Genomic DNA, 12176 nt, shown 5'->3' with positions numbered 1-12176 from the left:
AAAACAAACAAACAATTCTTATGTTTGAAGCAATAAAGTAGTTGTGGTGCTGAAATACCACATATTTCACTCTCTCTTAAGGTAGATATTTTATATTTACACATTTTATAAACGTTTCGAGAGTAGTAATTCGGAACATGCTAAATCTGATCGAATATCTATGTTAATTCAACCCTATATGTTTCTTTATAAAGAAGGATTCAGCCAAAGACGCTGTCTTTGTATAGGATAGTTATTTTGTATTTTATTTTACGTTACTGACTATGTAGATGTCTTCGTATACATGTGTTCCAGTTTTTGTGATTAGTCAGTTGCGGAGATCGGGAAAATGTTGATTGTCAGAGTAGTTTTTAACCAGATTATTGTCGTCTTGAAAGAGATGACTTACTTATTAATTCTTATCCATGTTTTAGCTTCTACAAACGTTTCCTTTTCGCCTGCATATTCTTTCCCCATCAATACCCCTCCCACTTTTTCAGTTTATTTCAAGTAGTTAATATTATTGTTTCTTTTATTAAATATAATTTATTTTATTTACTTTCCATTTAAATATATATTTTTTATACTTTGATTTTTATCGCAACGAAATAGTTCCCACAGTTAACCATCAGCCAGTTTGTGTGTTATTCTCCTGTCAATCAAGCTTTTTTTTTGTCTTCATTCTGCTACTACTAGAAATAAATTACCATACCTGTACCATATGCAAGATCCGCGAATTTCTCGTGGTTGCAAAGATCGGGTAATTGTATGTTTGGTTTATCTTTGAAAAACCACATATAACGATACATTTGCTTCCACGTGAAGCCTAATGTTGTAATAAACTCAATAGGCCCGAGCTTACAACTTCGTTTTTACTTAGTATCCCGTTAGTATATTTTATACTTTTTAAATTATACATGTATGGTATGTCTACAAATAAATCAATTGATGTCGTGAGTGTGTTAAGGTACGAGTTCTTTTAACGATTCTGCTAGAGTGTAAGCATTATTAAATGTTACGAAATTGTACTTTTAGCATGCTATAGTTCACGACTTCTGAGATTAACTCAAATCTTAAACTACTTTTACATTCTTTTTGCAAGAAATACCAGCATTATTTGATACAATGCAAACATACTGAATAGATGGCAACTCTCAGGAGAATTTTTTGAGTTCCATTTTATTTTTCCATGTTTAAGTTATTAAGCACATTTAAAAGTTTGGCAGGGCCTTCTTTTTCAGACTATTTATCATTTAAATATCTCGTATGTCTGGCATGATATGTGTGTGTGGTTATCAGTAGGTATCAGGCTTCTTCTTCTTCAGAGTATTGAAACTTTATTTTTTTATTTTGTGTAACAGAGCATTCATCTGAGATTTTGTTGAAGCTATCAATCCATTCATTTATCTGTATGTCTATCTATATGAGCTGCTGATTTGTACACTAATGTCTAGAGTATGTGAGATATTATTATCACTTTACTTCCTCTAAATTGATTAAATAGAAATGACAGAATTGGTCACCTGCTAATGATTATCGATTAGATTGTATGGGGCTTCACATTATTTGGTGAGAAGTGCTACTTAAGTACACTTTTGGGCAAGCTTGTTTTTATTTGACACTATTAACAGTTTTGATAAAGAGATCCGTAGGCCAAGAGGCTTGATTTTTTGAGAAACTGGATTGTTATTGTAATTTATTATGACTCTCACATAATTGTTAACATGAATGAGTAAAGGCATAATGGCCCTCTCTGTCATATTTTATATCCATAGAAATTAGAAACAATATTAATTATTCAAGTATTTTAAAAAATATATTGAATGTGCATTGCTTTGAAAAGGAGTTTTTTGGTGGATGATGAAATACGAAAAATAATTGTTTTAATATCACAATTTCCATATTTTGAACAATACACTGGACAAGAAAAAATCTGCTACTAGAGAAAACTCAATTGATAAGGGATAATTTGATGGTGTTGATTTCAAAAATGTAGTCAACATTTATCTATCGCCTCTAGATTTCAAGTTATTGTAACATCTCAGTATTTTATCAGCACTATGTGAAATACCATGCAATCACTTCAGTACAATAGATTTATGCTGTGAAATTTAATTTACTTGAACAGTTTAATGGGTAAAAGGTGTACATTATTAGTCACTTCAAACCCTGACTGTATTGTATTGGTGTAAAATTCCAAACATGTTGTTCATATATGCTATTTGTTCTTGATATATTTGTAGTAAATTGCATCACTTTTGTTTCATGTCCACCCAGGAATCAGGAAACCCTCACATCTCAGTTTACTAGTAAATTTGAGAAGTTCCTCTACTGAGCATAAAAGAGGTAGAGTCAGATGTCTCTCACTCACTCAGTTGATCAGTTTATCTTGCTCTGCACACAGTCAAAATAAAGTCTGATCTTCTTTCTCGCATCATACCTGCAATATAATCAAATTCTACAAAACCTTGTTGTTGTTTTTATTCTTTTAAACTCTAGTTCTGTAAATGTAAATTATTTTATATTTTTTTTTAGAAAATAATTTGCAATGCTGGCTACCTCCAGTTCAAGTAAGGGCAGAAAGTGCAAAGTCTTGCTTCTCGCTATAGCATGCAAGATACTTTGTGTTTCTGTACAAATGTTGATGCATTAGTGGTAAAATTAGGCACTGAACACCATTCTCAAGAATGTGGGCTTCTTATTGACTCATCTAAAGTTAGTCTGAAAGCTATACTTTTGCACATTGAGAACACTAAGCCATCGATTCCTGTTGCTCATGTTTTGAACATAAAAGAAATTTATCATAGCATGTAGATTATACATTTTTATATGCAATTTTTAATAAATAAAGTTATAAAAGAAAAAATTGGTATTTTCATAATATATATAAAAATATTTTGAATCAGTCTATCGTAACTCAAAAACTAGAGATGATCAGTAACTTTCAACATGATTTTTAGAATCAGCATTGTTAAATTACTCGGAAACAGTTGAATTTTTTCTAGTAGCAGAGAAAATTTTTTTTGTTGCCCATGATAATTTTGGGCAACATGGAACAACAAAAAATGAAGAATAGCATTTATAAAATTACAACTTAAAGCAGTTACATGAACTTATATCAGATGAGGAAAGTACAAAGCTTTTTGAATGTATGCTATTAGGTGCAGATATATTTCGTAATTTTCTCTTGAAACCAATGTAACATTTTGGAGATCCACATTTTAAATGTTTCTCAGTGGAAGAGTTTTCAGACGTACAATACTAAAATCTGGTGTTTTTTTTCCCTGTGATAGATACAGCACAGATTTTCCATTGTGTAGCTTTGTGAAAAAAAACAACAAACAAGCATTCTAAATATTGAATATATGTGTATGTACACATACTTGAAATCACTATTCTTATTAATTTGGGAAATAGTAAAAATGTAATTTATGTGAAATAAACTTTCATGTTTCTAAAATGGCATTTAAATATTTACAAAAACTATGTAAAAACTATTGGAAAATGCACTATTTATGATTCTTGAGGCTCATTATAGTTCACTCATTGTACAATTGGATATTTTGTAATACATATTCCACAACATACTTACCTCTGCTGCCACTTATAGCTATTACTCGACCACCAGTGTATCAACTTTGCCCATCTAAGCATTGGTCTGATTTTTTTTTGCTTGCTTCAGTCTTTTATACCCCACTCAATTGCCCTTGTGATATTTATCTGGTGATACTCTCTACCTAGGTCAATGCACCCTCTATCTTGGTACTGTATATAAGCACCTCATTCAGATAATTTTATCACTTTTTCTTGACAAAGCGTTTACACAGGTTTCTCTACAGAAGTGCTGCGATAATTAACGTCATTGGTTGCGCTTTTCCCGTCGCCTAGTAGCTTTCTCTTTAAAATTTAGATTGAATAATTATTATTAAAAAAACATTTTTGCAATATGTCGTTCTCATCACCTTCATGCTTTGGGCCTGTGCACACACCATTATATGGTGAGCTTTTTTTTTCTCCTCCTTCTCTTGTCTCTTTACTTTCCAGGGTCCCTTACCTTTTTATTTTCACTGGATCCCACTCTGTGGTGAGTGTTGTCCAGACAGGTGTGCTGCTATCAATACAATTCCACACTAGCAACCAACTTCACTGTACTTACTACCGGTTGAAACAGGCTCTGTAAAAATGAGGTGTTCCATAATACAATTCCACACTAGCAACTAACTTCACTGTACTTACTACCGGTTGAAACAGGCTCTGTAAAAATGAGGTGTTCCATAATACAATTCCACACTAGCAACTAACTTCACTGTACTTACTACCGGTTGAAACAGGCTCTGTAAAAATGAGGTGTTCCATAAGACCATCTATAAGCTAACCAGATGGTATTACCATTTTTTGCTGGACACTCACTTGTGGACTGTCATGAGTAAAGCTAAAGGGGATCATGCCCATCCCTGCTGATCATCGGATTGAATAACTTGAAGTCGGTTTGCTTTTAAAAATGTAGAGAACTTGGTTCACCTATTGCACTGTAGTTGGGGCCCCATCCTACCCAGGTCCTTGGATGTTTTTCCTAGATGTTGGTAGGAGTGGCACCAGCCTATGCGGGAGCCTGCTTATAATACTGGTTCAGAGTTGCCGCTCAACTACTTGGTTTAGCAAGTATTTTTCCCACTTTATAAAGAGATTTGGTATATTTTGTAAATTGCAAGATAAAAGTTTAAATCTAGTCCTGTGATTACTTATTCAATTTTTGTGTTCTGTCAAAATTATAAGTTTGTTGTTTGAATTTTGATTTTGTGCATTCATAATATGTACAAATAAAATGTGGGTTATGTATGAGTGAAATTTGGGTCATCCACTGCAATCCAATGCTTATTAATTCACCATAAAGTTCTGTGGCTTTCCCATCATTACAGATTTTACCTTGGATGTGTTGGTTTACCACACACACACATATATTTTGTATTGAAAACCTTACATATTAAGTTAAACTGTTACCTTCTTACTAAACAGAAACTTTTCCTTGGAATTTGATAGTATCCTTACTTTACAATCAAGATTTCAATGTATATTTACAATGAAGATTGATGAGACCTTATAGATTTGTTGTTTGAGCTGTCAACTTTTAAATCTAATTTGGGGATGTTGCATTCTCTTCTTCTGAAAGTTTCCTTATTAATCCTGGTAATCAAATATCTTTTTTGTTGTTTTGTAGGGGAGATTTTAGCTGCTGGCTATGACTAAGTTTACCTATTCCAAGAAAATGTGTGTCTTGAACATTTATATATTTTAATAAATTTAATAGCAGTTACTTTTAACTTATAGAAATATAATGACATGTCAACATACAGACTGAATTTTACATCTAGTAATATTTACTTATCTGGAGACATGATATGGTGAGTTATCTTGTAAGCTCAATCTGTATTTTAGCTTAATTTTTAAATGATAAATGTATGGTAGACAGAAATGTTTAATCTGCTGACAATAAATGTTTCTATGTTTTTCTTCACCAGGCATGCTCTGAGAAATTAAGTATAATCCAGTTCAGAGGATACAGTTAGTTAATATAAGTGATTACATTGAAAAATACAAGTAAATTTAATTACAATTACAAAAATTCTGATATTACTGACAAATTTGTAACTAATTTGTGGATGGATTATTTTGCTGTAGGCATGGATTTGGTGACTCCAGGAAGCCACTTTTGGAATCAGCCCAGCTTATTGAGGAGATTGTTCGTCAACAGCTGAATCTTCTGGTCAGTTAAAGAGAAGCCAATATTCAGTACTAAATATGATAACATTTTTAATCTCTCCTATTATCAAGACATAAAACAGATATGTAACAAAAAGTATTCATGAATACTTGCTCTAATTGTCTTAAGTAATTTATTTTTGATGTGTAAGAAAATATAACACAATGATAAGTTTTATGAGTTATTATAAAGTACTGGACAAAATATACATGTTTATAAAATGTATACAAATTAAGATTGTCAATGCTAGCATTTAGGTGTGAAGTATTTTTGAGATTATTAGTTGATAAAACAAGATACATCTATAATTGTCAGACATTTTGTGTTTGTTGTCATAAAACATACTTTTTTTTTAAGTTGGGGCTTATTTTATTAGTCTGAAAATCTAAGTACATTTGTGTTTTTATAATGAGGAGTTGAGAGTGCTTAATATAACCACAGTGAAAATTAATAAAAACTGTAAATGTAATATGGAAGAAATGCTCTTGTTCAACAAAAAATGCTTGTATATAAAAATGATAAGTTCACATGAGCAGGAATTTGTAAATTAATTCAAAATAAAAAGTATGGTAATCTACTTTTTATGTTCTACACAGCTATTTCAGAGTGGTGAAAATGCATCTCTTAGAGGAGCAAGGTTTATAGGGCTAGAAGATGTTCTGTTTCTTTTAAGAAAAGACAAGGTGAGTTAAAAATATGCAAAATATAGAACACTGTAAATATATGAAATATTGCATATAGAATACTGTAAATATATGAAATATTGCATATATAAACTGTCAAAAAGAAAAAAAAAGGTAAGATTAGTACTTTGTACTCTTAATGAAATATCAGAAGCTCAGAGAAATCACACTATTGAATATGTAATGCTTTGGTCCTTCTCACTCATTGGTTTTATATATTATTTTTTCATTACAAAGAATGGTTCAAAAAGTCTGGGTAAATAACATTAGAAACCTTTTGAATTTTAAACTTAATTTTGTTTGGTATGTCATTAAAAAGGTTTATTTATTCAATTGTTTTTCTACTGGTAAGTAAAATCATTTGGTGAGTAGAATTGTGTGGAAGTTAGCTGGTAGCTCCTTTTGAATAAGTATTTTCTACAAACATACAACTGATATTTCTTCTTGAACATACAAAATCTTGTAAAGATCCAGTTGACAGATCTTTTTTTTTAGAGCAGTAAAATCCTTTAAAGACCTACCAACTGGGTAAGGGAAAAGTCAAATAAGATTTCGAAGTTCGTGTTTTATAAACCAAACAATTTGTTTAAATAAATTCTTTTCATTCGATATACTGATGCTTCATTCCTTGTAGATATATCTTGAACATGTTTAGTAATAAATAATACAACATTTCTTGTCACTTTTATAATTGCATAAAGAAATTCTTAAGAATAAGAATATTTATTTGATTTATAAATGCAACATAATGTGACTAGAAGCACTTAAAAAAAAAGAAATCTGTCAGTTCATTGCATATTGTTTAATTTATATTTTGGAATCTACAAATATGGTTAATAATAATAATAATAATAATATTGGTTAATAATACATAAAATGAATGCAAAAATATATCAGATGCTATATATGATCTAAAAAAAAACCCGTTTTTTAGGTGAAATTGTCAAGAGTAATAAAATACCTTAACTTGAAAGATTTGAAGCATTCAATTGTTAAGGGTTCTGGAATAGAGGAAGAGGAACTGGTGGAAAGTGCAGGTAGCGCAAGTTAATATATGTGTGTGTGTGTTGCCACCTAGTGAGAAGAACAGTTATATGTTGAGGATTAATGTTAAACAACTAAAATGTACTAAATACAGTCTTATATATGTGTAATTTGTTTTCATAGTGGCCTGTTAGTTTGAATATTTTCCAATATATGTATATATATATGTGTAATTTTATTGTATTAAAAAAAAATTATATAATCAAACAAGAACTTCAGGCAAGTGCTTTAATATAATTTTTATTTTATTTTAATTCTCTGAACATATGCAGAATAAAAAAGTGGTATATCATTATCTTTATTTATATTTGTTTATTAAATTTTAACACTTCCTACTAGTCCATGTATTTACAAATAATTTACAGGTCAGTTTTCATAAAGAAAATCTCATCATCAGTTAGGCTACTGATCAGATAAATGAGGTTTACAATGTTATTTTATGTTGTTTCGAAAATATATATAAGAGTGGAGAAAATAAAGATTTATGCCTAATCTTGTATTATTTGGTTTTCTTAATTTTGAAAATATAATGTAATAATGTTTAATATTTTCTCCTCATTTTTATTATGTGGTTTTTAATGACATAACTGAATCTAGTTAGTTGATTTAATTTTATAGAAAATGCAATTTTCCTGCAAGTCTTTCTTTATTTTCAATAAAAAGTATTTATTAAGTTATATATTAAGTTATATGATTATAATAAATAATTAAAAACAACGTTTCTTATTTACGCAATTTAAAATTTTATTGAAGCCGTATGGCTTCCACTTTAAAAGGACACTACATGTACAAATTTTGATGTGATCTATGTCATCTTCAGGATTTACTTACAATAATGCTAAATTTAAACCAGAAGTTTGGATAAGATATGCAGATGACACATTTTTAGTGTGGCGACACGGGAACAGTAAACTACAAAAATTTTTTTTAGTTATTCAAATAGTAAAGAACCATCAATTCAATTCATATGTGAAATTGAAGAAAATAATAGCATTAATTTTTTTATTTAGATATACTATTCAGAGAAGAAATTGAAGATAACTTAGAAACATCAGCTTATAGAAGACCATTTGCTGTTATTATGCCACCACACAAAGAATCATGTCATATAAAAACACAAATATCTCTGCATTTTACACACATATATAGAGCTTTAAAAATGTGTTCAAGACAGGATGATGTAAATAACGAATTGTTATTAAATAAATATATAGCTATTGAAAGAGGATTTGAACCAAATATAGTAAACAAAGCACTTAAGTATTTTAACAAAGGTACAAATTTAAGTAAAAATACCACACTAAGATCTGTTTATGAAGAAAAGAATCATTAAGTTTACCTTATGTTCCAGGTTTAACAAGTTAATTATATAAAGTATTTAAGAACCATTAGCATTTTTATTCTATATTCAAACCAATAAATAAGATGAAAAACATGATAGGGAATACTAAAGATAAAATAGAATTAATAGATAAAATGGGTATTTACAAAATAGAATGTGAATGTAGTTGTATTTATATTGGTCAAACTAAAGGAAATTTAAAATGCAAGAACATAAAGGTTATATAAGAAATAATAAAATAGAAACCTCAGCTATAGCCGAATGTGTAAAAACTAATCAACATAAAGTATTATGGGAAAAAACTTTAATTTTGGCTCAACCTCGTAGTATTATATCATTAAATATTAGAGAAACATTAGAAATAATGAAGTATCAAACACAAAAAGTAGTACTAAATAGAGATGAAGGACCAGCAAGTCAAAATGTTGATATATGGCGAGATGTATCATTAAAAAGAAGTAGATCAAGGAAATATTTAAATAATAGTGAAGCAATGCAACAAGGGGTAAAAGTATAAAGTATGTCTGGTAAGTAACTCCTGAAGATGACTAAGATCATTTTGACACTTGTACATGTAAAGTGTCATTTTGAAGTGTAAGCTGTATGGCTTCATTAAAGTTTTAAATTGTGTAAATAGGAAACGTTGTTTTTAATTTTTTTATTATAATTTTTAAATATTTCACAAATGCTGTTAGTTTATATTAAGTTATGGTTTTGTTTGTATCTTACAGAGCACTTATAAATCACAAAATCAATAAATGCTTATAACTGAAACTTAAGGCTTTTTCTTATTAAATATTTGTTTTCATAAAGAACTGTAAGAATTTAAATGTTTCGAAAAGGTTTCATATATAAGAGAAAGTTTTAATATTTTTGTATTATATATGACTTTCTTTTATTATAACCATTACTGTCAAAAGACATAATTATAGCACCTTGGATGTTTTGTCTTCTTTATAGGTTGACATTGTTTACAAACTACATTCTATAATAACAATAAGGTGGTGAATAACAATGGGTGTTGAATTATTGTATGTGTTGTATTAGGCTTAAATGTTTTTGCTCATATTGTTTAGATCATTGATTTAAGTTCTGTTGTTAGTTACAGATAATATTTTGATTTGTTTGATACATGGATTTTGAAGGCATAATTGTTGATAGCATTTTGCATTTATTTATACATTATTATCTCGGCAGAAAAAAGTAATCTTTGATTCAACTAATCTAGTGTTTCATTTACAAAAGTTAATTTAATTTTCACATAGGTGGAAAGGAAAAAGAAGAGAACAAAATAGCAATGGCTAAAATGAAAAGGACAAAATTGTGTTATGATTTTTTGAGTTCCATTGATCAAACAGGAGAATTGTTAACTGCTTTTGATGAAGACATTTTTGATGAAGTAAAACTGGACAGACAGACTGTGAGTATTTAATCTTTAGAAATGTACATTGTAGTCCTTTTTATTCACCGTTTATTGATTTCTCCTTTAATGCTCCATGTGATGACTGTGCATCTTGACAAGAGCCCTGCAGCACAATTTCTATTGCAAAATGCTCCATCATAAGGCCGTTGTGTTCATAGCAAACATCCCTCCATGCTTTCCATAATCCATCTACTCTTTGGGGTGTCCCAGTGACTAGTTGAATAGTTCAATTGTACAGTACTGCATCCAGTGCCTGAACCAGCATGTCTTGCTATAGAATAGCATGATTACACATTTCATCTTCCATCTGCTTGAGGTATGTGTTGGTTGAATGGGTATGACCTGGAAGCAATTGGTGTACCTGTCACTTGTATCACTTTTTCAGATAAAGTTCCTTCTTGATTATGTTGCATACTGTTGCCTGGGGCATTGGATGGTTGTTGCCACTGGCCTTTGTATTCATGAATTCTCACCTCTTACAAGATGCTGCTCATTGCTTTCCAAATAACACTTCTGACAGTAATGGTTCAGTCTGTTGTAAACCCACAGATATAATAGTACCATTTTATCCTAAATAAAAAATCATTAACAGATTAAACAAGAGTGAGGACAATTTCAACTCTGTTTTTCCAGCACTGTTTTTTTTTCGGCCGGTCACGTAATGCTGACAGTCAGGAGAGTTTGACAACCACAACTCTCCTACAACTTATTGCCTGCTCATTGCTTACCATGGCTGGGAGGCAACTTGTTCCTTTGTTTTCAAATTAAATTCAATTTATATCCCCATCATGGAAATTCTAAATTCCCAATCTAAACACATCTTTATTCTAGTGTATGAATAATGTGCATTGGAAAGGGCTGTCACATACACCTCCCAAAAGTGATTACTTTTTCTTGGCATTACATTGTCTACAAAATGTCCAACAATATGGATATGCTATTTTGATACCTTATATTCCACCACAACTTTATATTGGCTATGGTTGTCATGTAACTTGCTGAGTTGAATATTCAAAATCATTTTAATATAACTTACTCAACCCTCTGTAGATCACTCACTTTATTTTTAATATATTTCAAAGTTACTAAGAAACTATAAAATTATATATTGCAACAGATTTTTTAACAAATTAGATGATCAGACTCCTAAATTTACTTTATTAATGCTATAATTGTTGTATGTTAAGTAAATATATTAAAAAGGTATTTCATATTAGAGGTTTATGCCATGTATACACTCTGCACACATTTTTTTTCTATATTGGGAAAAATCTTTGGGTCACTAACCAAATGTCAAGATCACAAACTAAAATACAAGGCCATTAGAAGACCTTTTTTAATTGGAATAAAACTACAGGGGGGCATCTAATCTAAGGTTTAATTATATAAACCTTATGATAATAGAATGTTCTTTTCATCGATAAGTGGTCAATTTTTTTATCTTGATTATGTTAGTAAGCAGATTACATATATATGGTTGAAGATCTGAAAAAGGCCTGCAGGAATTGTGCTTGATCATATAGTGGTTGGCACTTAGTGGCAGTTCATCACATCTGTTTGAATTTTTGAGTACATCAAGCTTATTTTTCTGTCCTAAATAAAAAACATTAACAGATTAAACAAGACGATACATAAAAGGATTTGTTTTATGCTGAATTTTTAGCAAAACCACTCAAGGACTAAATGTGCTACTTGTTCCTAATTTAGCAGTTATAGACTAAAGGAAAGGCAGCTAGTCAACACCACTAATCTTCAGGGTACTTTTTCACTGAAAAGAAAGTGAGATTGATCATCACATTATAACACCCTTACTGTTGAAAGGGTGAGCATGTTTGGTAACAGGATTTCAACCTGCAACCCACAGATCGTGAATCGAGTACCATAGTCACAAGGCAACAACAACAAGAACAAAAAAGAAACAGAATGAAAAATTAATAATTTTCT

General features: G+C 30.1%; 1 protein-coding gene across 2 annotated transcripts in view; it reads left to right on the top strand.

Moving 5' to 3' along the window:
• LOC106468584 (transcription initiation protein SPT3 homolog) overlaps positions 1 to 12176 on the top strand; it is a 31859-nt gene that overhangs the window by 1164 nt on the left and 18519 nt on the right. For both annotated transcript variants that reach the window (XM_022396928.1, XM_022396927.1), the window contains exons 2-6: positions 5308 to 5381; positions 5659 to 5743; positions 6337 to 6423; positions 7358 to 7460; positions 10075 to 10229. In XM_022396928.1, the coding sequence (XP_022252636.1) occupies positions 5308 to 5381; positions 5659 to 5743; positions 6337 to 6423; positions 7358 to 7460; positions 10075 to 10229 (504 nt within the window). The remainder of the gene's footprint in view (positions 1 to 5307; positions 5382 to 5658; positions 5744 to 6336; positions 6424 to 7357; positions 7461 to 10074; positions 10230 to 12176) is intronic.

Source organism: Limulus polyphemus, unplaced genomic scaffold, assembly GCF_000517525.1.
Source record: "Limulus polyphemus unplaced genomic scaffold, Limulus_polyphemus-2.1.2 Scaffold3066, whole genome shotgun sequence".
Classification (NCBI taxonomy): Eukaryota; Metazoa; Arthropoda; class Merostomata; order Xiphosura; family Limulidae; genus Limulus; species Limulus polyphemus.
Note: the sequence above shows the minus strand (reverse complement) of the source record. Positions and strands in the feature narration are given on the sequence as shown.